This window comes from Ahaetulla prasina, chromosome 1, assembly GCF_028640845.1.
Source record: "Ahaetulla prasina isolate Xishuangbanna chromosome 1, ASM2864084v1, whole genome shotgun sequence".
NCBI lineage: Eukaryota > Metazoa > Chordata > Lepidosauria > Squamata > Colubridae > Ahaetulla > Ahaetulla prasina.
The window spans coordinates 318817366-318844927 of NC_080539.1; the positions used below are offsets into that span (position 1 = coordinate 318817366).

Below are 27562 nucleotides of genomic sequence, written 5' to 3' on the forward strand. Positions count from 1 at the left end.
ATGATTATAATACTTGGACTATAATAATGCCAGCCAATATGATTAACTGAATTGTTATAATGCTGAATAATAAACTGAATAATGCCAGCCAATATGTATAACTGAATTGTTTCAATTCAAGGAATTGCAAATTGTATAAGTGTGTTGTGCAATGCTAGCAAAAGCCAGTGTGATCAATGGCACAATATATTTGGGGATGGGTGGGTGAGGGAATCAGATGAATAGAAACAAAGGAAACAGACTGTGATGATGCTTAAAATCTTTTAAAGTTCCTGAAAAAGAATTTTGCAAACACTAAATATTATTTCAAAAAATCTGTTCCATTCTCTTATTCACCTTATTATTATCAAACAAAAGAATAATCTGGGAGGAACTAACCACTCATTATAAACTGCCAAAAAAGAGTACCATTCTAGCTTCTAACCCAATCAGTGAATGCAAATCTATGTATATATCCCTCAAAATCTGTGTTTGTAAAGGTTTACTCCCTAATAAGCGTCCTTAGCTGAATCTTGTTACATTAAATTGCTTCCAGACTTGTCTTAAAAACTAGTTAATAAAAATGAAAAAATAAGTTGCTTTTTAACTTCCCTTATTTTATCACTAGTTTTGTTAAACAAAAAAGAAACCAGTAATAATTATGTAAAGTTTAGATAGATGATTTTGCACTACACAATTCTTTAAAATAATAGCCTAATCAATTTTGTTCCACCTTTGCTTCATTTCATTTCATTGATTGAGAAGCTATTTCTCGATTCTTTGTTGTATAACTAATAAACAGTATCCAAAAAAAATGGCATTGTCAGCATGTGTTGTATCTTATGATTTATGATTGTATTTTATATCATGATCATGATTTATCACTCGTTGCCTATATGTACATTGAGAGCTTATACACTGGAGACAAATTCCTTATGTGTCCAACCACAATTGGTCAACAAAGAATTATATTCTATTCTATTAAGGAATATCTCAAGGCATTAGAAAGTAACCAATTAATTTTCATATTTATTAGCTGTCAAGTCCAATATCTGTTTATTCACAAGTATATCCCATTGACTTAAATAGGATTTACTCTTAAGTCAGAATGTATATCGAAGACTGTAGCCTAATTGTTGAAGCTTAAAATGTAGCAGTTATGTGTCACATCCTGCAGAGACATTCACAAATGTAATTTGACAATGCTGGCCATAGAGATTGCTTGCGAGGAAATGAGAGTCTGCCACATTAGCAGCAATATGACCTGAAAATCACCAGTAGTGACTGCACATCCTAGAAATTACATTTGGAATCTGTCATCTTTGATTGGATTCACAAAAACCCATAAAGGAGAGAGCAACTGTTTCCTGTCAGGAATCAGGCTCATTAGCAACTTCTGTTTTGGAGTTGTTAATTGTTATGTCCTGAGGTTATCAGTACTGATAAACAACTGCTACTTTTCAACATCAGAAAAACATGGTGTTGTATTTGCTTATCGGAGACATTGTAATGATGATATAGATCATGCTGCTGCATTGGAGAAGGTGATATGCCAACTTCTACAATTCAAGAAGTTTGCTTAAGTTTCAAACCAGAACATCAGTAGACACGATTTAGGTTGCAATATTTTACCCCCCTACCTACTTTGAAATAATCTCTATTGAATTTAGGCTTACTTCTGAGCTGACCTACATAAGAGTATTCTGTTGAGTTTCTTTAGCCCAATATGTTTGCTTTGTAGGAAGAAAAGTTAAGAGCAGAGGAAGAGCAAATTTTCAACAGCCAATGAACTTCCATCAGAAGAATCCAAGAAATTGGATTTTTTAAATATAAAACAGATCTATTTTGAGTTACATTTTACCAATTCTTACTAATATAACTAACATAACATTTCCATTTAAAGGGTAATCATTTAAGGGGAAAATTCAGCTATCTCCTAGGTGATAGCTAGTGATGGAAGAAAAGTGCTGCCCCATCAGGCTCCTGGTTGCCCAATAGGAAGGTGGTCTCTTGTGAAATATGATCAGATATTAGAACTGATAGTCCAAAGACTTTATCTGGAGAGCTTGAAGAGAAAGAGTCCTTGTTTTAATTCCTCCCCTCCATCTGATTTTGTTTTAACAGCCTGCGGAGGAAAAGTTCTAAAGAAGTCAAATACTTGTTCCCAAAGTTGTAATGTTTTAGTTGGTCCTAAAAAGCTTTTGTCTTACTTTTGGATATTTTTCTTCTTCAAATGAGCCAATACAATCACTATTGTTTTTTCTGGCTGGGTTCACTGACTGCAGCTTTCTCTTCTACCCACCTCCTTCTTATCCTTTCCTAAATTGCAGGCTACCCCTAGAAATTGAGAAAGTTTGCTTAATATTTTAGGACATTAGTTTATTCGAACAAATATACTTTATATAGCTGATATGCTCTGATTAATGATCTTAAGTATGAAAGGTTTCCTGTGAACTGTAATAAAAATGAAAATATTTGCAACCCTGTGTCAAGCTTAACAAAGTAGCTCTTACCATTTGACTTTCTGAAAGTATTTGTTAGGTGTTTTCAGCTCCTTTTCAGAATTTCCTTTCAATGTAAATTTTCAAAAGTTAACAGTATTAGGCAAAACTATTAACTTTTAAAATATTAAGGTATCTTCTGCATACTTCAGACTAAGCTTCTTCTGCATACCCAAAATGTAATCTAGGAAGGTTTAAGATCTTTTCTGTATCTCCCCTCTACTCAAATGATACAACTTTTTGTATATCTTAATCTCATTGCATTTGAAGCTTTTGAGACAGATAGTTGTCCTTCCCCCATGAGAGCTCAACAACTTGGAGCAGCCTTTAGCATCTTGGCTGACCTTAGAATAATCTCATTTCCAACAACAAAACATTTTTCCTGTGTCAGACCCTGGAAGTGGATTGTGCAAAGGTTCCAGATAAAGCTTGGCCTTATGAGGTGTGCTTCATTACTGCATACAACACAGTAAAAGCTCATCAGATGCTAGAAACTGCATGAAATGCACATTCCTAAAGAGAAAAGTCTCTCAGATCACACATTTTGATTTAGGAATTTAAATCAAGATCCTCTTATGGCTGTGAGATAGCAATAGTTCTTTGTTGATGACAACAGCAAATATATTCTGCACATACTTAGCATATACCATGTGATATATTTTTTGGCATTCATATTGGGCTTTGGCAAATCTAGTCAGTTTAAAGGAGATTCATTTGTGGCTCTTTAACCTCCCCTGCCTTCAATCACACTAACTTGATCTCAGTTGGTACAATCTCAGACACTGGCTGGATAACTAAAAAGCAGAATTGGGATTGTCTCATTCAACCCATTCTAATATCAGAAGGTACAAATCAACCTATCTTAATATGGTGCCCTCAGATGTGTGGAAGTATAACTCCTATTATGCCCAGTTAGGGAAGATGGGAATTGTAGTTCAAGACCTCTGGAGAATGCCAAATCGAATCAGGCTAAATTAAGTGGAATAAGCAGTGCTAGACAGTAATGTTCTTAGAATATCACTTAAATCTCACTTTTCTTAACTCTTATCTTTCAGTTTCCACACTCATCCAAGCTCTTCAAGTCAAGGTTATTCTCTGGATTTTTGGGCTTTTCTCTTCACGTGAAATCCCTGAAACTTCCAGTAGAGGCATCAAAGAACAGGAAAAACTTCCATTGCTAACACTTCCATTTAAAATTAAGTATGGAATTTTAACCTCTAAAGTCTAAACATTTGCCACTTGTTTAAAATTGCACTTCTGCCTGTGTGTGAAGGAGCTGTCATCTATTGCAAAACTGTTTACTTTGTCTTTCCAGTGCTACAAATGCAGGTCAGGCACTGCATTTAGCATATAAGCATGTACCAAATAAAAATAATGTAGCATTTGTCTGCAGATTTGCATCCATTCACTCGAATAAAAATTCCAAACTGCCATAAATAATTTTGAAAAGAAATCAACTTGGCAACCATCATTTTTAAACTGCAGTTCAGACAGTTCTCCAGCCAGAATGGACTTGCTGGCTAGGGTGACAGTGTGGTAATCCAATATGTGTTAGAAAAATTGTAAATTGTTCTCTGCTAAATACTTTGGCTGCCTTGTATGTCTGCACAATTTGCGTGGCTGAAAAACTTCAGGATTCTTCTAATATATTTCCTACGGGGTCTGTTTTGTTTGTTTTTCCTTAAAACCTTTTTAGAGACTGCAAGCAGAGCAGGAGTTGGTATTTTCTCTTGATTTATTAAACTGACTGAGGACAAGCAACTAACACTTAAATAATTGTCCGGAAGCCTTTTCGAAAATCAGACATGTTTGCTTTAAGTAATCACTTGTTTTCCACAGCAAAAGAAAAAGACGACCATCAGGAGTGGCTGCAAGTCCTTTGCAAAACTGCTTTTGACCATCGATGTTTATCCTCGTGAAAACCGACTTGGGGGGCGGGGAACACAACAACACGGCAGTCGCGCTCGTCAGGGACCTTAAAGCTGGTGGAGAAACAAACCCCCATTTTCGTGGTAGGCCGCGCCGAGAGGCCCAAGGCTTCCCGCTCAACCCAGGGCTCTAAAAGACGCCGCCGCCGGAGACGCATTTCCCACAACCCCCTCTTAAGCTCAGCTCCCACCCCAGCGCGACCACTCCCGAAATTGCAAGCAAGGTTGCCGGCCGCCTCCTGAGGGCAAAATCATCTTAAACGCCCCTTATAGTTGGAGGTCAGGCTGGAAATACGCCTCAGGCACACAGTCCCATTTCCTGGGCCGCCTGGAAGCGCTCCGTGCTTGCTAGAGGAGCCCGCCTTTCCCGAGAACTTTCAGAGGGGCCTAACTCTGCCTTCTCCGCAGCAAGCTCCGAACGAGCGGCTCCCCCCCCCAGCTTTCTGCCCAGTGGGGCGCCAGGGCCTGGGTGTGGAGGACGGGCCGAGGATGGCAGCTGCTTCCCCCCCACCCCAAGTTACGTCTCGCCACAACTCGAGGCTAAAATTACTAAAATTCATTACTACATATGGTATCGTTGATTGAGAATGGAATTGAATTGAATTGAATTGAATTCTTTATTGGCCAAGTGTGATTGGACACACAAGGAATTTGTCTCGGTGCATAGGCTCTCAGTGTACATAAAAGAAGAGTACCTCCTTGGCCTGAGTTCTCCTTGCGCCTACATCACATTCAGGCTAAGGAAATTGTAATCCCACTCAGGAAAGATGTTAAGGGAAGAGGATGGAAGTTGCAGTCAAGCATTTCTGGAAAGAGCCTTACTAGGTATGTTTTTAAAAAAAAATGTTTTATTTGATTATAGAATAAAATACAAAAATACAAAAGCAAATAGGAAGATACAGTGGGGAGGAGAAGGGGAAAGAAAAGGGAGGGAGGAAAAAGAAGTGTTGACTTCTGATTCCCTCTGTTGCAATAGAATAAAGCATTAACATTGAACCTCAACTTTTTACTAATATAAACTAGCCATTTTTATAACAGCAAATCAATCTAATCAGTAAAACCCCAAATCAAACTTTTGATCAAACACCTCAAGCACCAGAAGTGGTTGGTCTCCATGTAGCAACAAAAGTACTTATATTGTTTTCTTTTGATGAAAATGGTCAATTTAGCCATCTCTGCCAACTCCATCAGCTTCTGTAGCTATTTGTCCATGGTGGAAATCGAAATGGCCTTCCATTTTTGAGCCTTACTAGTTATGGTTCATCAATTTCTCATAGAACAAGGCAGTGATGGTTGTTTCCACAAAGTTTGGGATAAGCTCAAGTACAGACTGAATCTGTTTAAATCACTTCAGAGACCAAATTTCAGCTTCCTCCAAGCCAGCCTTTCTCCAGCTGACTTATGGAAGCTAGGTTGGCACACAGTTTATGCCATACCAAGTTGTATGACATGGGTTTGTTAAATAACCTATCACTAGTTGACTTTGCATTTGTCATAATATACACACCACTGTGACTGGGCTTACAAAACATGGTTTCAGGCAAACCTAGTAAATCATGGCTGTATTTGTAGCACATGCATACTATGAAAAACTGGACCATGGTTTACTTCCTTAAACAAACTGAGTTGCAGGGTGCATTGAACTATAAACCAGACTCTAGAATGCCAAAACACAACATGTTATTTCAGTACGAAGGATGATCCCAGCCTTCCCTTTATAGAGCATGGAAGCCCAAAATAGTGCCATACTCTCTAACTGCCCTAGGAGTTCCCAGAAGTAAATCAAACTGTTCACTTGCTTGCTGAATTGTGTTTTTGTTCCTCCTTAGATATGTCATCTCAGGCAGGGGTGAAATCCAGCAGGTTCTGACAGGTGCTGGAGAACCAGTAGCAGAAATTTTGAGCAGTTCAGAGAACCGGCAAATACCACCTCTGGCTGGCCCCAGAGTGGGATGGGAATGAAGATTTTGTAATATTCTTCCCCCAGGAGTGAGGAGGGAATGGGGATTTTGCAATATCCTTCCCCTGGAGTGGGGTGGGAATGGAGATTTTGCAATATCCTTCCCCCAGGAGTGGGGTGGAAATGGGGATTTTACAGTATCCTTCCCCTGGAGTGGGGTGGGAAGGGAGATTTTGCAGTATTCTTACCCTGCCACACCCACAAGCCATGCCCACAAAACCACGCCCACAGAACTGGTAGTAAAAAAATTTGGATTTCACCACTGATCTCAGGGTGATGTAGCTTGTTCCTTCACAGCACTTCCATGAGGGACATTAGGCTGAGAATTTACAGTCTGAGACCAAACAGGGGTTTCTGTACGATCCAAAAAAAGGCAACTAGTGCCCATAACGCTGTGATCAAGGACAAGGCTTTGATCATGTGATTTTGGTCACCATCTTGACTTTTTTGACCCCCACAAACATCATGGTCAATAAACTTCAGGGCTAAATAAGAATTTGTAAACCAGGTTTCTGTTTCTAGCTTGAATTATTTGGATGCCCTGCCCTTTGAAGAATAATCCAGAAAGTTTACCAACCCAGTACAAGCCTTTCGTTCCTTGGTGTGTTTTTTTACCCATTAGGAAAAGAGTTGGTTTAATTTACACATCTTGCTAAGACAAAAGGAAATAAAGCCTGTTATGATGTAGCGCCATATGCAAGCCCAGGACTTTTCAGCGAACTGTGGTGAAAACAAACTGGCTTAGGTTGGTGGTTAAACTCAGACAAAGACTTGGGCGAGATGGCTAAACTATTCTGACTTATAAAACATCCAAACCCCGTTTCCATCACAGGGTGTTATGCCTACAAAGCCTCCTTCAGCCACATTAATTTTCCAGGATCAGATCGATCCCCCATGCCTTTAATACTCGGAGGGGAAAAGAGGATCTTGTCCAGGCATTTCCTTTTTGTTTGTGCCAGGCAGGTGTCTTCTCTGCCCAGCCTTCTGGCCCCCTTCTGTTTCCTCCCCTCCCTCTCTTCCAAGCAAATGTGATTATAGAAGGCATTAAGTCCTCGGCCCCGGGAAAAGGAAATGTCAAGACCTCGGCCTTGTTCGCCTCGACTTGGCCGGCAAAGGCAGGAATGCGCAGTCAGAGACCACCAACGTGCCTTGATCCTTGCAACGGCCCACTTCATACACTTCTGGGCATTAAACTGGGGGACCCCCTTCGCCTCGCTGATTGTCCGGCTAGGTGTTTTCTCATTTTTCGCTCCTGCCCCCTTCGTCCCTTTTCTTCTGAGCCCCTCGCTCTAATTCTAGATGAGTATTACTTTGCTCTTTTCGTTGGCCAAGCACAATTGTGTTATTGGAGATAATGAATTCAATCCCCATCAAAGCGTATTAGCAGCGCCCTGGCCGTGTTGTAAGGGCTCCCTCCCCCACACTTTCTCTCTCTCTTCAAGCGGGGAATGAAAGGCAAGCAGGAAAATTCGTCGGGGAGCCTCTCTGATAGCGGCTTTTGAAATTAAGAGGGCCGCGGGTTTTTTGGCTGAAGAAAGACGAGCCGCTTTTGATGCGAAGCCGAGAACTACCTCGGAAGTGACACGAGTTAAATCAGCGGCGTTTGGCTGCGTGGCCGCTGACTTAGATCGTGATTTTTCTCGCAGGGCTATAAAGCCAAAGGACCACGGATACTATTTTGGAGAACGCGCGAGATGTTCGAGCATCGCTTCACACAAGCGCTTAAAGTAGCTTCTTTTCACTGGAGAGATCTGGCGGCCGCAGTTAATTAAAGCCGGCTACACTGGCAGGCTTACTTCTTAATGATGACAAACTCAAGCGATGACCTGCACAAGTGAATGAGTTGGCAGAGTTATAAGAGAACAAGCCGGAATGTTGTGGTGACAGCTTAAAACTAAAAACAACGCTCGACATAAATAAGCTAATTTCAAAGCCCAAAGTGTTTAGAGGAAACCAGCCTGGGATACCTAGACAGCCACAGCGGTATCTCTTTGCTGGAAAATTCATGATTTAAGGACCGCTGACTAAATTCACAGATATTTTTTTCCTTAAATCTTTGTCATAGAAATCTCCCATTGGCTTGCAGTTTATTATAAAAAGTTGCTATACAGATGGTACCTTCTTTACCAAAGGAAGGTCACCCTGATCCCTTCACTTGCCTCCATTAGCATATTTTCAGCAAGTTTATGGCACCTATTCAAGATATTAGGGGAGGGGGGCTATTTCTCTTTTTTTTTTAATTTACATTTATATCCCGCCCTTCTCCGAAGACTCAGGGCAGCTTACACTCTTTCCTGGATACAAGTCACCTAATGTTTTAAGAATCTACAAGGTGCATCCAAATTTGATGATTGGTTGTTGCTAATTCTCCCCCCCCCCTTCTGAATGCTACACCAAACCCTTAGCTAACCAATGGTTTGGCTAAAATGGCTGGTTAGGATGCAGTTCAATCTGTTGCCGGAACAACTATCCTGTTTCCCCCAAAATAAGACATCCCCTGATAATAAGCCCAATCAGGCTTTTGAGTGCATGGCAATAAGGTCTAGCACTTATTTAAGGGTTCAAAAAAATATAAGGCAGGGTCTTATTTTCGAGGAAACACATTATTGAAAGCTTTAAGTCTTAATTATCTTGTCTTATAAGGAGTTCAGCAGAACCAGGCACAACAGAGGTCTCCTTAAAGGGAAGTCCCCCCCCTCATTGAGTTAAGTGCATGTCCTATAGAATTGCAGTCTCCAAAGTGCTTACCGTGCCACTGTCGGGGCAGAAACAAGAGCAGGAGCTGCTCATTTGAAAATTAAATGAAGGCATCCTTTGTCATTTAAGCTGACTAGGTTTTTGAGACATCCTGGCTGTCTACATCAACTTTTTCCTCCCTAACTGCACATTTTTTGCACCCCAGACTCTGATGGATTGACTTGTAATAAGGACCATTGTGGGGGGGAGCCAAAAGGAGTGAGCACCCAAAGAGAGATCTTCACTAGACACCGCCATCCTGCCTCCCAACCCCAGCAATCTGTCCCTTTCCCAGGGTTCAGGGCTCTCACCCTCTTCGCTCCTATTTTCATGCTAAGATCTCTATGGAAGCGCCCCCCCCCCTTCGTCCTGCCCTAGTTACCAATCTGTTGACATTTCCATCTGCAGGAGGAAATCTTCCTCTGCCTGAAGGCCTGACTATCAATGAACAGAGGCTGGGAAAGTCGGCTTCAACCTGGATGGTACTCCACTCCAGCTTCAAGATGCAAGATCCTTTAGCTGGATTCCAGAGAGCCAAAGTTGTCTTGGCTCAAGCCAGCAGATATGTTTCTGGTACTCTAAAGAGGTGGAAGAGAGAACCAGACTTGGCAAAAAAGGCCCAGTAGGCCACAGAGTGTAAGTAAGTCTTTGGCACTTAGGTGGGAAGGCCACAGGTCCAGGAGCCACCTGACAGGTGGCAAGCTTGCTTTTTTGACAGAGAATCAGGGTCCATGAATTGATTTGTGGGCCAACTTTGCACTTTCCAGAGAGACTGGGAAGATCGAAGTTCTGTGGGTGAAGCTTTGCATTTTTAATGTCAAAAAGAACTCTCATTTGCACATATATGATATTGCTTTCTTATTTATTGTTTTACCTTTGCTACTTATATGGATTGTCTACTCCTTGGAGTTGGCAGTAACTAAATTGCCTTTTAAGACTGAGTGAAGGAACGAAGGAATTTCATACATACAGTACATAAATTCCTTGCTGTGGTTCTGAAGAATGGATGGGATGGCTTCATCTCAGCCAGGGGAAAGCTGTTCAAAGAGACCAAGGTTCTGCCTTGTTTTCACACTGCAATTCCCTTAGTTTCTAAAATCTCTAGTCAGACGTCCTGAACATGGTTCAGAATATGTGGCCATGATGCATCTGTTTCTGAACATGTGCAGGAATAATTTCCACTCACCCTGGGTGTCTACTGATTTTATCTATTGACTGGATTTAGAGCCACCTTTCCTCTAGATGTGACTCAAGGAAGCTAACAAAATAAAAAATGCCATTGTTTTGACAAATATAATTGATCAATATTAAATGCACACACAATAGAAATAGTTTTATTGCCTGATTTTTATTTAATCATCTCAGTTGTGGATTTGAGAAGGATAAATACCAAGACAGAGTGGTTTACTTATGTATAGAACTTTAATTAAACTTACATAAAGCTAGACCAATACTAAGTATTATTCCGGAGATTTGTAGGGCTTTTTGTCATCCTGAGAACATCCGAATATTCAATTATGATTAGATTTTTCTGTTCTGTTCAGTTGTCCCTACCACCTGGCAGTTTTGGGTAGTGGTAGCCCATTATTTTAAGAGAACACCATATTGGAAAAGGCCCTTCTCATAACATGGAAAAACTTTACTCTTGTATCAAGTCAGATTATGCTAGAAGACTCAGTTGTTGCTTATAGTAGTCTAACAATAAACATAAACATATAACTTTTTTCTCAAGCCTATCACTTATTCAATTCCAGAGCTACACAAACATGAACCAAAGTTGAATCATTTTTAAATGGTTCCTTTTCTGTTGCAAAGGAATTTCATCTTAATTTGGCATAAGATAATTGCTTATTGTTTATATTGATTGTCCTGTGAATCTCATATTCTAAAGTTAGGGATCTGTGGTCCTCATATTATTGGACTCCAACATCTATCAATCCCAGCCAGCCAGTTGTTAGGGGAGATGGGAATTGTAGTCCAACAATAACTTGAAGGTCATAAATTCACCCATCCAGTATTAAAAGTTAATAAGCATTTGCTATTATAGACCAGGAGAGGTGCTACAGAGAGATTCCCATTGATAATTAATTCTTTCCCCATTGAGTGGGGAATTAAGCAGTGAACACTGAGGCAGGATAATTCAACTGATAACATTTGGGATAGCTGTGAGTTACATAATTTATATAAAACAGATTACCTTTTCCTGAAAGCAGAACATTGCTAAAAAGGATTTTGAGATGGGGTTAACTCTTAAGTGTCTTAGGTTCATTTCCCCTAGCTGTGTGCTTTCACCCTCCTCTTACTTCAATTGGAGCTGCAGCACATGATGTGTTTAGGCTGGAATGTGTGGATTTGTTGACATTCAAATACTTGGCCTTAGCAGAGTTTCTTAGAGAGGTGACAGCTGAATTCATTTCATTTAAGCATAAAGTTAGCAGGTCTATACACACTTTCTGGAGAATCTGTTCAGTGGGACTTACTTCCAAGTAACTTCATGGAATCCTGCTGTAAGTTGATTCCAGCATCAGCTTTAGAGTTTTAAGAGAGTTGGATTTGTTTTATAAATTTGTAGTGGAAAAATGAAGTAGAAATGGATGTCATGTTGCTAATCTCCCCTGATGATCCTGGAATAGTGCTCAGGCACTGGAATAGTGCTCAGGCACTAAATACAGAAGCATAAATTAAGTAATAAATCCCACCTACCTATAATTGGTCACTCAGTCACATTGTGTGCAGAATAAAAGATTTTGACTATTAAGGAACATGTTGCATCTATAGTTTTGAACTGGTTTTGAATGGTCTTTGGAAGTCTTTGGAAGTCTTTGGTCTTTGGAAGTTAATAGGCCAACGCTGTGCCCGCTGAGCCCTTATGTAGAAATCTGTCAATTTTAATGGCACCTACTTCCAAATAACCAGCAGGTTTCAGTCAACAGGATGATCTGAATGTCATGTACTTTCCAAGAAATCCTAAGAAATTTTCTTGGGATTTCTTAATTTTTAACAAGTATCTTGAGGATTGCTGCAAACTTACTGTGACCAGCATAGAAATGAAGGCGCTCTAAAGCCCATCTTCATTATCAGCACAACCATGGTTGGATGATGTAAATTACTAGTGAGAAAGAATGGAGAATCCAGAGTTTTGTTCCTGATCATTGGACAAGTGTGCTGTCTTCCTTCTGGGTCATGGTATATCAAGTCTGAATGTATTGCAAGCAAGAACTAGCAAAAGTTCAGACTGCTTAACACTTTAAAATCCTTTCTCTCCATCTCCCCACCTTAAAACTGACTGTAGTGGTGGGTCTTTCCTACCTAGTAATATTCAAAAGTGAAGCAGTTTAAAATGCCAGTGACAATTTAAAATGGCAATTAATTGGGTTATGTAACATTGAAATCATTCTTGCTTTCCAGTAGGAACAACCGACAGCTGAAACTAGATACTTTGCTAGATATCTATATCTATATAATATGTAGGTCTTACTCTCACATAAATGTACACAAGATTACAATCTTAATTGCTGTGATCTCAGCTTTCAGTCCCACCCTACTTGCAATGCACTTTGCTTGATCTCCAGCTGTTGCACCGTTTGTCTTCTGCTTGGTTTCCAGTAGAAACGCCAAAGAGGTTGCAAAGCATTCTGTGTGGCTATTGGAATATATTCTTTGCCATTCTTTTTTCTCCCTCCCCCCCCCCCGCCCCACTTTCCATGGGGAATGAAAACGAAATCAAAGTGCAACCCTACATTGGGATGTGCTGTAACTGAGCTTCAGTAAATGAGATCTTTACTTTGGGTTGCAAACCTATACACACACCCTTGGGAGTGAGTTTGATTTAATTCAATGGGTTTTTGTTTCTGACTAGACATGTATAGGATTTCATGACTAATATACTTTGGTAATTAATCAGAGGGGGCAAGGGGCTTCTTTCCAAGTCAATGCAGTATTTGCCTATTTGCATTTTGTTCCTACACTTGAACTGTAAGGTGTTCTAATATATTTTACTTGGTACTTTTTTTCTCTATTCTAACAGTAAAAATGCAGTCCTAGCTGTTTCTAAAGAGAGGAGAGAGGCTGAGCAGAATTTCTTTAAGTTTGTAATTTGATCAGAAAGGACTTTTGCCAACATCTTCATCTTGAGATAAATAGTGCAGTGAGAAAATCTAAAATCAACTATGTAATTATTTTTGCTGCCTCCTGTTTTAAACAGATAAATTATATGTTTGTCAAATCAGTACAAAGAATATGAACTTTGATTTGAAAATAATACAACGTTCCTAGAGTTTTACACTTTAAACTGAACTTTAAAGAAAAAGCTACCACAACTACAAGTCTCTTATATCTTCGTTTCTAAACGGACTGGGCTAATAATGCAGATCCTCGTAAAACAAACGGGCTGGTACCCGAATTATGAACCTGCCTTAAATTGGTCTCTTATCCTGAAACTAGAAAGGAATCCCCTCTTCGTTGGTTTGATTCCCTACTCCGCCTATTTAATATCCGGATAGAAACACTGGTCTATTAAGTGGAATGGACTATTTAAACATTCAAGATCACAGTCCATCAATTCCATCCCTAGACTAGTTCAGCCGAAATACTTGGACGTAATATTAAATAAAGTAATCTGGAAATAATCAACGGTGATCTTAAATGGATATGCATTGGTAGCCTGCCTTGAATTGGGTTAGGGTTTAGTTATGTAACTGGACTTAACAAGAAATGGGTGGGAAAGGGAAGGAACTGCGACCTCTCTTTCCTGGACAGAGCAACACGGAGAGCTTTGAAGGACATTTGAACGCAATACAAAACCTGCACGTTGGATCTCAGGTCCCCTGTCTTGACTTCCTTTCCGGTTAAGATTGCAGCAGGCTTTGATAGGAACAGAGAGGGGGGAGGGTACTTGGCAGCAGGCGTCCCCCTTTTTTTTAGGGCAATCCGTTTCCCTAAAGAGTTGTTGCAGAAGAAATTCAGCCTCCTGGGGAAAATATCTGTGGCGAGCCTGGGGGATTGGAATCTAGGATGCAAAGTCGAATAATTCAGCCACGCCAACCCGTTTGGGAAGTGACAGGAAGCAGGAAGGGGAATTCTTTACCTGGTGTTTGCCTTTCCGACTGAAATGTGCAACCCAAAAGGGCTGGATAGTTTGCTCTGTCCAAAGTTCAACGCTTGGAATTGGCGCCCAGGTTGTCTTTCTGGCGCTCGCGCACACACACGCGTCAAGGGAGGCGAGGGTCTCGCAGGCTTGGGGCCAAAATGGCACTATCCGGGACATAGAAGCGTTGATGTCGGCTAATCTGACCTTAACTATCACAGCCTGCAGAATAATGTTGAGGGTGGGGAAGGAACTTCAGAGAGAACAAAGGCGGCTTTCCATTTCGTCCTCCTTCTTTCTTCGCTTGGCTTTCCACTGCTGGCCTGCCGGGAAAAACGGCGGCCGACCTGTAGCTTTGCTAGAGTGGAGGAATTGCTCTCCTTCTATTCTTCCGAGTGGTTTCTTGAGCAGCTTGTGGTGCAGTAGGAAACCCAGCAATTAAAAAAACAAAACGTGAGGAAGGCACCCTGCCCTCCACAGTAATCCAGCCCTTAAAATAGTTGCTTAAGTAAGTCCCACCGAATGGGACTCAGCTTTCTTCCAAGAAGAGGGGCACCGCAAAGTAAACCGACATCTCCGGAAGAACTTAGCTCCTTGCCTCCCTGCCCTAAATGCAGCTGTTTGGTAGGCAACCTAGTTCCAAAGGTTGCAGTACTTTAGTTGAGGGAAGCTTCAAACTCTGCCTTCTGCCCCGGAGGGCTATTCCACTGAAATCAGCGGTATTTTCCTTCTGAGAAAATAAGCGTGATCTCTACCGGCAAGATCCTGGAGCCAATCTGCACAATATTCAACTTTGGTTTAACATCACAGCTCTCCAGTATTGATGAGGGAATCACACTGTACACTTTGCATTTTGCGTTAAGGCTGAAAAAAAAAATCAATTCATTGCTGTATGTGGGAATTAAGGACCCCTCGTTTTTGGCACAGGACCTTGTTTTCACTGCAAACATTCAGTCCTGTTCAATGTAAAGGCACAAACGTTTAGATACCGAGCACATTCACTCAATTGCAAATGCAATGCAAATCCATTCAAATTTGGAAAGGGTTCTTTTCCTGACTTCTGTGGGATGTGGATGGAACCCACGTAGACCAACTTTGCCAGTTCGTGCTAGAGTGATATTTAAAAGCAGGTTGTGCTGTCTACAAAACATATATAGGAAGGGGAGAAGGCAAAAGGATTTCCCAGCAATCTCAAAACAGGTTCAAGTATAGTTAAACTGGCGTGGACGAAGTGGTCACTATTTACAGAATCTTCAGTTCAAAACTATTCTCAAGCTCATTTTTATAAATTAAAAAAAATACACTGTTGTGTGCCTTCATATAATTATATATCATAGTATACTGGCATCCAAATTAAAGATTGTTTGTCCTGCTGATTTAAATTATGCTCCTTCCAAATCGGTGGCTTTGGATATTCTTGGAGGACATGCTCAATAAATTAACATCAAATATCACCTTGTAACTCAGATATCCAAAATTCTGAAATATTTCCCGCAACATTTTCCTTTAAATTAAGTTGATTTAGAAATAAGGTAAAATGTAAGAATTTATAATTGTAAATGCACTTGTTTTAGCATCTTCCTTTAATCCTGTGTATTCGTCCTGAAACCATTGGATGCACTTTAAAAAATACAAAGTTAATATTAATTTGGCAAGCCAATGCAATTTGTGATTATTCAGCCCTTTTCTCATTTCATCTTAAATTAAATCCGAATATTACAGCTTGCAGAACGAATTACAATTATGGGTTTTTCCTTCAAGGAAGAATATTTCATTTATTTTATTCCTTCATTTACACATCTATTTATAATTTTAAAAGATGTTTTCTGTGTAACCAGGTTTGGGGCTTGGCTCAATTATCTTAATTTTTTTTAAAAGAAAAAAAACTGTAAATGTATCTGATGAGTGCACCTGGAAAGGATAAAAAAGTGGGATATTTTCTGGTCCACATGATTTATTTTAGAATTTCCAAGTTACTAATTACCTGGGGAAACGGCTCCCAGAACGTCTCTTTTAGTCTGCATATGAAATGTTATAAACGTTCCCTTCGCCTCCCTCACTCCCCTTTGACTGTTTGGGTTCTTTACACCAGCCAAAATCCAGTTAGCTCTCTTAAAGGCTTCAGTAATATGCTGAATTACTCCCTGCTTGAGTTTAATGGAGTTAAATGAGCCTGAATGATGGCAACAGTTTTAGCTGTCTAGCACGTGGCTTATTAAAGACGGTAATTGCATTTGAAAAGGAAAGACATTTCCTGGATCCGCAGGAAGAAAGTCAAAGAGTTTCTCCCCTGAAGCTGGAATCTACCTAGCTTTTTGGCGTCCTGTGGGACCCTGTAGAATAGATCAACATCCTCCCATCCCCCACCCCCGGAATTGGCCTTGGGAGAACTGATTGACATTGCTGGAAAAAGTAGATACCCCCTTTAAATTGATCACAAGTGAGATTTTTAGAGAATGGCCCTTGCAAGAACCTTTCCTTTTCCTTTTTAAAATTTATTTTAGCTGGAGAGAGAGCGACAACTGAAAGTTTGTCCACAGAAAAAAAGTTTTCCTTCTGCTGAAATAAAAATATAGGCAAGAATGGCTTTAGGAGTGAAAGCTACAAACAAAAACAAAACTGTGAACTCTACCCAGTAATGAATTAACTCTCATCTTCCACACACCCATGTTTTGATCTAGATATAATTTTCTCTTTCTGTTCACTCTTGCTGTGTTAAATTGAGGGTGGGACTGATGTTTATATTTTAGGCTTTCTAACAATTCGTCATCTTTCACAAACTACCTTAAATGTATCCCCATGGCAATCAGTCTCCTTAACTGATCTGGGGAAATCGATCCACTAAAAACCAAGAAACCACATTCCCTGGCAATTAGAAAAAAGCAAATAAAACCGTAGTCTATAAAATATGCAGGTGCGCGTGGCTGTAAAGATACTTATAGGTGCATGCATCTACTTATTCTCCAACTCCTTTGATTAAGAGTAAAGGTCATAGATGGATTGATTTCCCCCCCTCTTCTAGAAACCCTAGGCATTAGCTAATAGAAGTTTCTGCTCTTCTTGGTATGCTCTGCAATATTAAGGGAGAAATGAAGCTGTGCAGCCTTTATTTTATTAGCCAGGCTCCTAGTATGTCTTCCAACTAAGCTGCATAATCTATATTCTAGAGTCTAGACTGAAGGTTGAATCCCACGACTCACCTTTTTAGTTCCTTAATTTTTGTCAAAAGAGGGGAGGGAGGGAAGAGATTCACTGCAGTAAATAATAAGCTAAGGTGAATGGGGGGAAAGTGTGAATGGTCAGAATCAAGTCATCAGGTTGCCTGGCCTGTTTTTCTTGGTCACTCCATCTAGAAAGGTTGGGCGTTGTTGAAATAATTGAGTCTCATCATCAGAGAGTGGGTTATCTTTAAAGAGCAACCCTTTTTTCACTTGCTACTCTTCAAACCAGCTGGATCTCAAGTCTCGTTTTTCTCAGCTGGCTGGAGATTGTGGTTGTTGGGAGTCTAGAGGGCATTTGATGGAGAAAAACTAAAATGGATAAGGCTTTTGCAACAACTAACTTCCCAATGTTTTGCAAAGCAGATAAAAAAATTATGGGAGAAGTAAAACTATGTCATTTATTTTTCAAGGTCCGAGCCAAGTTGGTACTATCCTTGAGACCCGCGGTCTAAACCATCTGAAACCAGCGGCCTTGAATTAAACATATTCACTTTAAATGTAGTATTATAGGATGTGATCTAAGACCCTATCCAGCCGAAAAGGCCTGATTAAATAACTCTTTACTCAAAAGGTAGCCAAATCAGTTAGTTACAATTGCTGAATCTTGCAATTAACGTTTGAGAAGGCCTCCCACAAAGTTAGTCCCAGAGATTCGGCTGTTCTGACTAGATTAAGTACTTCTCCAAAGAAAGCAGGTTGCGGCCCATTCCCGGTTGACTCGGAAGGGGGATTGACAGCGTCCCGAGAAACTCCCCCTCCCCTCTTCCCCATAAAAATAAATGAATACTGGTTCCCTTCTTTCCACTGGAACTCGATCGTCGCTGGAGTGAGAGAAGAGTGTTGGTGAAGATGAAACGTCTCTTCCAAATCCATTCCCGATCCTGAAGTCTCTGCTCCGAGGCTCAGCCCCATCCCTCGTGTCGGTCCTATCGAAGAGCTTCCGGGTCTTTTCCGACTGATTGAGGGAGGGTGGGTCGGTGGGGGAGCCACAAGGCCCTATTGAGCGAAAGCCCGCGACTTGGCGGGAGTTGGGGATGATCAAAGCCAGGCCCGAGCTCCAGCTGAGATCTTCTGTTCCTCGACTGTGCAGGATCACACGCAGCCCGGCAAAAATGGGAGAGATCGGAGAACGGGAGCACGTATTGGAAAGCCCATTGTTACCACGGTTGCCAAGCCAGTCAAAGTAAAAAATAGCCCAAAAAAAGAGAGGGGGGGAGAGAAGGTGGGAGCGAGGAGAGGGAGAACAAAGGCACCTGTCTCCTTATGGTGACCAGGTAATGCTACTTCAAAGTCTGGAATGAAAACCCTTTGATTTTCGGTCTTTATTTCTTCCATCTTGCCTGCATATCCTGCGTGAATTTCTCTTGGAATCAAACTTTTGCTGAGCGTAATAGGGCTTACGTTTGAGTAAACGCAGATGAGGAGATTGTGCTGCCGAATTGGTGTAAGTAGTGTAAGTAAATGGCTTTGTGGACCCTCGCCATTCTTCCTTTCCCAAAATCCCACCCCCCTAAATTCTATCACTATTGTATGTACATTGAGAGTTTACGCCCCGGAAACAAATTGTGTGTCTAATCACACTCGGCCAATACTAAATCTGAGGACAACTGGAGAAGAGCGGTTGGATCCAAGCCCCACAAAATAAGAACCTCCGAAGTGGCTGCATTGTAGGGTGAGGAGACTTACTTTCTAAGGACGGCAACAACAGCAGCAACAACAGTTATAATACAATATATGTTTATCAGGTTTTCAGTTGACTTAGAGAAGAAAAACTCGTTGGACCCAATACCGGTTAGCAGCATAAACCTTAACTGTGTACAATAGAGCTTATGTGTAAGTAAACAGGCATATGGTCCCTACTGTTGTGTCAGACTTAATAGGACTACTTCTCTGGAAAGCAAATAGGATGGCAGTATTGTGTGCATGCAAGAGACACAAATGTCTGTATGTATGTGGGCAGGTGTAGGCATAATACTGTAGTGGCGACAATTTACAAAATTCTGTTCTTTGTCCTGATGCATCTGGCTGGATCTTTCTTTCTTTAGTTTTAAGGAAAATTATTTCAACATTAAAGATATAGACCTGCGCATGCATGGGATACATGGAATTCACGGAGATTTATTTGCCAAGGAAGATGTCCTAGTGTTGAGTTCCATTAGTAAGGGCAAATACATTTTTCAATGGAAATAAACTCATTGAATGGGATTGCAGCATAGCTTGAACATATATTAAGCTCCACCAAACAGAGGCCTGCTTTCTGCACAGCACCATCAACACTCTGGCAGGATAAATACACCGATGCTTGATTTTTTAGTTTAGTTCAGCATTATAACCTGAATATAAACATATACAGTCCTAAACCACAAATGTACAAAAAGCATGACCACATACTAACCAGCTGGTCCAATAAAAACACTGCATGCGTTGGGACATAGGAATACCCGCCCTCCCGTAAGAATAAATTCCCCAAATATATAGTGAGAATAACTTCATTTCAAGGGAGGTATAAATTGCACCAGAAACAGGATTTAAACTGTTTGTGTTTTTCTATTGCCCCACTAACATGGCGAGTTAAATTCCATTAGTAGTAAACTACCTAAGAAATGTACTCCCAAACTTTTGCCTCAATCCAACAGATTATATTTGTGCAGAACTGTTTGCAAGGTTAATAGCCATTATCTACTAAGGTGTTAGCCTTCAGAACTATATGACTAGATTAGGTTCAGAATAAACAACATTCTATTCTTGGGGATTGGGCAGTGTAAAAATCACAAAGAATCCCATTCCAGAATTTACTTCTAGATTGAAAAAGCCCCAGTCCATCGAAGAAGAAAATCAAAGTAAACCCCCCTCTTTTAATGCTATAGTGACTATGGTTCCAGAACTCACTCAACACATTTCATTTTCCACTAAAATCAATAAAAATATTCCCATTTATGCAATCATTACAGGTATTTTTCATGCCAAGTTTTTATTCTAGTAATGAAATTGCTAGAATTTCATTCCTAAATAACAGAAAGGACTCGGTTAGGAAGGGAAGGAGACTTCCACGGTTGGCTTATTCTATAAGTCCTCACCCTCAAACGGAAATGAACTTTGGTGTGCTTGAAGAAAATAAGATCTATTGAACGGAAATCCCTAATTCAGTTTTTTTTTTAAATTAAAGCAAATATTTTAGTTTGTGACATTTTTAGTAGAATTGGTCTGATATTCAATAAGTTTAATAAATATTTAATATACATCTAATAAGGTGACTCTTGGAATAAGGTGACAGAAGTCACAGTTCTGTCATTGTTCTGCTAATATATTGCTTTGCCTGGAGAGGGGGAAAAACTGCCAACAATTCCTTTTGTTTACCCCTGTCTTCCTCTTTGAACCCTAGGTTCATTTTTAACTGGCCTAGAAGTAAATATTCTTTCAATAATGGAATAAATTCAAAGAAAATAACCAAAATCCACTCATTGATAATATTTGATTTATTTAAAGTCCTTAACTGGAAATGATAAAAAAAAAAAATTAAAAGGAGAGGGGGGGAAAAACATGCTCCATGGCTTATATTTTCATAAAAAAAACCCAAAAGAATCAAAACATTTTTTGTTCAATTACAATCACATTTATTATAAAATTAAGATTTTTTTATTTTCTTTAAAATGGTATGTCATTTTAAAACCGTTTATTTAAAGCACTTTCAAGCTGTCAAGAAGAAAGTATAAACCGTGCAAATAAATTAAGAATATTGTAAAGGCAAATGGGGGGAGGGGGCGAGGGGAGGGAAGAAGGGAACCAAAAAGGGGAAGGGGAAAAACCCGTCTGGCTACTCTGAAACGTCATGTAAAAACTGAAGAAAGTGCATTAACACTGGATGAACGTGCTAACAACGGTATGGTAGAATTAAGCGACCTCAAAAAAAAAATAAATGCAGGAAGGTGGTGACTGATCTGATGAAAAGCAGCCTCGGGAGCATCTCCCAGTTCAGAATATTCTTCGACGCTGGGCTCGAACAATAATAGTCCTAGAGTTCTGGAACCCACGGAGGGGATTGTGGGGGCGGGGGGAACTCCGAGATTAAATAACCAAGTCATCCATGTAGTCAAGAGATTTCCTGATGCGGAAGGAGACTCCTTAGTAACAGCTTGTGGGAAGTGGAGAAGGGGGGGGTTTTTGAAATAATAGTAACATGCCTTAAAAGGCTTGTGTGACCTGTACAGTCCTGTATCCTATCCAGATCCCATTGGAAATGCAGGAGACCCTTTCTCTCTTCCACTTGCCATCTGTGCTCTGTCCCTTTCCGAGGCAAGGGTGGGGGGGGCTTCGGGACCTGTCACCCGTGCTTCCCTGGGGTCAATGTGTCTGCGGGGGAGGGGAGGGGGCGAGTTCAGCTGTGCGTGAAACAAATGCCCTTTCCCTAAGTCTCAAAACGGAGGCAAGTTTTCCCTCTCTGCGCGGCATCCTTCAAAAGGTCGGACTCCTAATCTAATGTCAACTCTCCGCCCGGCTATTTACCTGTTTACCGGGAAGAGCCACACGCAGGCCAGTAAGTCCGGGCTCAACTTCGACCTACTGAATCCACCTCGGGGCTGGGGGGAAAAAAAAACCCACAACGCAGAGGCTTCCCAGAAGCCACCCACGCGCGGAGGAGAGCGGCGCGGGCTGCCTGGGTCCAGATTCGGCTTTTTTCAAGCAACCCTTTTCCTGTTGAAAAAACCCCCTACCCCACCCAATTTTGCCGAGTTTGCTTCGAAGAGAAAAAGGCGGGGAAACGCAACCAATTCTGAGTTTCAAAATGGAAGCCTCGTTTGCTTCGTTCAGTGGTCAAGGGTGCTATATATATGTGTGTATATATATATATGTACAGGGCTTGTATAGGAGAGCTGGGCTGAGATTTGCTGGACTGGTCAAGCCGAAACCGAAGAAATGGGACGCGCTGGCGGCGTGCATTATCCGAGCCGCCCCGAGAATAAAGTAACAGTCCTTTCGCTTATTGTGTTATTCGTTTGCCTTTCTCTTTTCCCTCGCACGGATCTCGGGCTGGAGGTGGGTGGGGACGGACGGAGGCAAGCGGACGGTCAGTTTGGGCAGAGATCTAAGGAGAGACACAGACAAGGGAGGGAGGGAGGGAGGATTCCGCTCGCTTGACCCTCCAGTCCCACCCGGCCGGCTAAGAAGTGTTCAGCACCGGTCTGGAATACACACCTTGGTAGTAGGAGGGCTCCAGGGCCGAGGGCTCAATGGCTCCCCTCCCGCCCATGGAAGCGCTGCTGAGGGGCAACCCGCCAGGCAGGCCGGCCCCGTAGGAGGAATATTGCAGCGCTTGCTCGTAGGCTTTGAAGTCCAGCTTGTGCTGCTGTTCAGAAGAGGACATGAGGTTGTTGATGGAGAAGGGGTGGTTGAAAGAATAGTGGGGGTCGCCCTTGAGGTGCAGCTGCGGCTCGTGGGGTCCCAGCGCATGGCCCGGATGTGTATTCAAGGGGGCCAAGGCGGGCCCGCCGGGGACCGAAGCTGCGATTGCAGCCGCCGCGGCCACCGAGGGCTTTAGCTCGGCTCCGTTCCCGTTTTGGTCCAGGCCTTGTGGGCTGCCGGCGTTGTGGTTGGACGGGGCGGCCTCCAGCTGCCCTCCTTTGGCTTGGCCTCGGTGCAAGGGAGGGCTGGCCGGGTCTTTCCTTCCCTCGCCTCCGCCCGATCCGCCCTTGGCCCCGGGTTGCTTTTCGCACTTGAAGCGCTTCTGGCGCCGGAGGTAGCAGCCGTTCTCGAACATGTTGCCCGAGTCCGGGTGCAGCGTCCAGTAAGAGCCTTTGCCCGGCTTGTCCGGCGAGCGGGCGACCTTGACGAAGCAGTCGTTGAAGGAGAGCGAGTGGCGGATAGAGTTCTGCCAGCGCTGCTGGTTCTGGCGGTAGTAAGGAAAGAGGTCCATGATCCACTGGTAGATCTCGCTCAGCGTCAGCATCTTGCTCGGCGCCTGCTGGATGGCCATGGTGATGAGCGAGATGTACGAGTAGGGCGGCTTGGCGTGCGGGTAGCTGCGCTTGAAGCTCTTGGCGTCGCGGCCGCGGCTCAGGTTGGAGGAGGCGTATCCCATGGGGCTCATGCAGGGTCCCATGGCCCCGTAGGCGCCCAGTCCGTTCAGCGAAGCCTGCGGGCCGCCCATCGCGTTCATGCCGCCGGGGCTGAGCGCCGACCCCATGGCTGACATACTGTTCATGCTGGCTCCGGTTCCACCGGGGCTCAAGCCGGCCCCCAGGCTCGGGTTGGCATAGGACATGTTGAAGGAGCCCGAAGTCATGTTGCCGCTGGTGGTCATGGCGTTCATGCTCATGTAGCTATTCATGGAATTCATGGAGCCCAGGCCGGAATTCATGTTGCTCACTGGCACCGTCGAATAGGCCTGCGGAGGGAGCACAGGTTAAAACTGGCTCTTCCGACCCTCCCTCCCTCCTGCCCTGCCCTGCCATATGGTCCCGCGTTCCCACCACGTGAAGTTCTTTTACTTGGCCCCCGAATTTCCTCTTGGAGAGTGTATTTCCCAGGCGGCCGGCCTTCCCAGCTCATCCTTGCATTGCAAGAAGAAAAGGTGAGCGAAACCAGCCTTCTGAAGCCCGAGATTCCGCAGAAAGGGAATCCTTGTGCCCACCTTTGTCCCCAAGCTTTCCAAATGCATACTGGTTTCCGCACTGTCAGTTGCTAAAGAAAACTGGGGAAGTGGCAGAAAACATACATGCATGTTATGCACAATAAGAAATGGCATGCATCCGAAATACATAGGCCAAAATAATGATAATCATATAAACATATTGGCTGCGTTGATTTGGGAGTTGGTGGTACTATAAACATATATTTAAGTAGCACAGTTGGGTGGTCTCACAGGCATCCACAAGTCCAGGTTCCCTTTTCAGAAAGAAAGGTAAGTTTTGCCCAGGGCCAGATTTGCACAGCTGGGATCCTGTTTGCCCCTTCCACAAATTGCAACTGTGATTTTAAAGAGGGGTTCGATAAAGCTCCGAGTTAAAGATCTGGCAAGATGTGGAGAACATCTGCTCAAATCCCCATGGCGGGAGCAGACTGGAAACGAGAAACCTGCAAGGCCCAAATTGTCAACCGCCTTTTTGGTCAAACAGCAACTTTTGTAGGATCTAGTTCCCAAATCGGGGGCAGCCTCCAAACCTGTTGTCCACCTGCGTTTGGCTTCATTGAAGGCCCACCCAGTTTTGTTTTGTTTTTGTTTTGTTTTCGAAATCTAAAATCCAAAGCATGCAAACCAAGGTTCTCCTGAGTTGCTCAGAATTGCATCTGAAGAGAGTGAGGCAGACCCTTTTCACCCCGAGACGGCCCACTGCCCAGCCCCACTCACCGCACAGACCCGGGGAAAGGGAAACGATGGAGGGCAAGCGGCCTAAACCGCAAAAGCCGGATCTTCCCAGCTCCTCACCGGCCCCGAAGGCGCTCAAGAGAAGCCGAGGCCTTCATATCCGCCACGGGCCCCGAAGCCAAGAAAGCGAGATCGCCGTTTTTTCTCAGCCCTGCATCCCCTCGCGCCCCTTCGCTTGCTGCCTTTAGGCTTCTGCTTCGGCGGGGCGTGGAGGCAACAATCTGGGTGACATTGTTAGGAGCCGCTTTTCTCCAAGGGTCGTGGCTGGTTCCTGCTAAATCGGGAAGCTTTCCCTGGCTGGGAGGAAGAACGGTAATTTCGGGGCAGGGGACCGGGGAATGTCCAAAATCAAACTGAATTGATTTTGGAAATTTAGGGCCACGTTCTTCTCTTTGCCTTGCAGCCTAGAAGTTTTGACTAAGTGATAAAAGACAGTCGAAACGCCAAAGCTTTTCGCGGTTTAAATGAAAGATCCTGCCGTAAGGCGCTTTAACAAGGCTAAAGAATAATCTTTGGAAAGGCTTAAACTTTCCCTTAAAAAAAATAGAATTACTAAACCATTGATTTACTTTATCAACTCATACTGAAAACTGAACGGGAAAGGTTAGCCTTATAAACGTGTCACTTCATTAGCTTTGTAAATATCGCCTATATCTGAGCGATATTCTGTGGACTATATCGTCCCACACTCTTATGATTATAGTTTTGTATTAGCGGAAATATGTCAAGGAATGGTGATATTTAAATGATAGGCTATGTCCACAATAGTGCTTGCCTAGGCGGAAATGTCAGTGTGGGTAGGGGAAGATGCCTGTTTTTCCCCCCTTCAAATTCTAGGAACCAAATCCAGCTTAGAAAATCAGTACTGTCTACCAAGAATTGGGGGAGGGGGGAATGTCTTCATAAGCACATGCATACTTTCTTACCCGCGTTTTGAACTGAATACGGAAGTAATAGGAATGTGCCAAATTCCTTTCAAGTCTAAAAATACTTCCGTATAAAGTAGAATTTAAATTTAGCAAATTTAAGAGCTGGCAAATTCTTGTTTGCCGAGCCAAGACTCCCTATTCGCCTAGGGTGGTCGTTTTATTTTCTCTCCCACCCCACTGGAATACCGGTGAGGCGGGAAGACGCACCCAATGGTTCTCAATCTCTTTCTGAGCCCCCTTTTGACCCCTAGGATTAAATTAGACGCTCCTCTAAAAAGGGGCGACACCAAAATGCGGCCGTTGGGCTCCTGCTTTTAACCACTGGCCTCATTTGCCGCGCAGCAAATTCGGTTCATAATTCTGGTAAAGCCGCGCAAAGCAATCCCGTTCTTGCACGCGCTCCGGACTGTTTTTACGTCTCATCTCGTCGCTTTCTTTTTCACTTTATACGTTTCCTGGGTTGCAGCTTTTTAATTTTTACGTTCAGCCTTTATTCACGAAAAGGCTCCATTTATCCCCCAGTTAGGGGTTCGCAGGTTCCTCCACCCTTATTGTCCCTTCGCTCGCTTTTGATCCTTTCTTTCAGTTCTTTGGAGCATATTGTAAAATAAGGAACGTGGACATGAATGGACAATGAAAAGTTAGGCTCCTGGTTACGGAGTCGGATCGCATTCTCGACAGCGCCACCCGCCGGGCTCCGGGAGAATTGATTTCTCTTTTATTTTTAATCTCTACCCCTCCACTCCCCAACCCCCCCCCCCGAACTCCGTGAAAGAAGCGTGCGGCAAAGTACACACACAAATGATTATTTTGCCTAGTTGAAGAACAATACTGGCACAGGTGAGGAGTGGGAAGGGGACCAACAAAATGTGAAACTGCTGCCCGGGGGGACGAGGGGGCTCCCGATGATTGTTCCCTCCCGGCACGTACACAAATCGAGGCCCTCAATGGAGGGACTCTGGTGCGGTTGGGGATTTAGAACTCCGCCGTGTTTCGACGCGTAATCCGAGGAGGTGATCAATAAAGTCTTCCTCTCCCATCCCCATCGGCTCGATTGCCACTGATCTCCCCCACCCCGCATTTTCGCCGCCCCCTCCGTTGCCCCGTGGGACGATTGGAAATTATGTTGATTCCTTCCCGGGCTTTGCAGCCAGCTGTAAAGCTAGAGAAAGCAGGTTTAGGCGCCGTCAGGAACTGGCACTTGGGCTCGATTCCCGGGATTGGGAAAGACCCACTTCTTGGCTGAAGCCCTCCCGACCAGTTCTCGGACCCCCCACCCCATCCGCCCACCCCCGGGTCCGCTCACCTCCTGAGTCTCGGCGTAGTAACTGTTCCACTCGCTTGCGTCGTGCCCTTCCATTTTCACAGTCCCTAACATCCTGGAGTCAACGTGCGCGGTGTAACCATTCAGTCCCCTCTTGGCGAGCGCAAGGGAGGTCAGAAAACGGAGCCCCCCCGAGTCTAGCAGGAAGCCGGCCCCCGGGGAGGGCTCAGTCAAGCAGGGACGTTGGGTGGCGGCGAGCCACTCGAGAAAGTGAGGAAGTGCCGGCTGGGATGTGAGCGGAGTTGAGCTGAGGTGGATCTTACGTTGCACCCGCCGCCGCCAAAGCAGCGCCCACCTCCTTCTCCTCCTCCTCCTCTTCCTCCTCCTCCTCCTCCTCTCCCCATTTGTCCGCCGCACAAAGACGTTCGCACCTACCAAGCCGCAGATGCACCTGCAAAGCAGGCAGTTCCACTCGGCTTGCAACTCCCCTGGGGCGTCTCTTTATTTGCAAAGCGGTGTAATTGGTTTATGCGGGACGGCGGGGTGGGGGGGGAGTAAGAGAAGGACAGCGAGCGCCGAGGAGGAAAAAAAAAAG

General features: G+C 43.2%; 1 protein-coding gene across 2 annotated transcripts; it reads right to left on the reverse strand.

Moving 5' to 3' along the window:
* Positions 1–20951: 20951 nt before the first annotated feature.
* FOXA1 (forkhead box A1) lies at positions 20952–27284 on the reverse strand. 2 transcript variants are annotated; one of them, XM_058162296.1, is made up of 3 exons: positions 27010–27284; positions 22605–23793; positions 20952–22494 (listed from the first exon to the last, which is right to left on the reverse strand). In XM_058162296.1, the coding sequence occupies exons 1-3, from the start codon at positions 27079–27081 to the stop codon at positions 22478–22480; spliced, it is 1278 nt and encodes a 425-aa protein (XP_058018279.1). In that variant the 5' UTR covers positions 27082–27284; the 3' UTR covers positions 20952–22477. The 2 variants fall into 2 exon arrangements, with proteins under 2 accessions (XP_058018279.1, XP_058018277.1); XM_058162294.1 differs by having other exon boundaries at positions 20952–23793.
* Between the last annotated feature and the right edge of the window lie 278 nt (positions 27285–27562).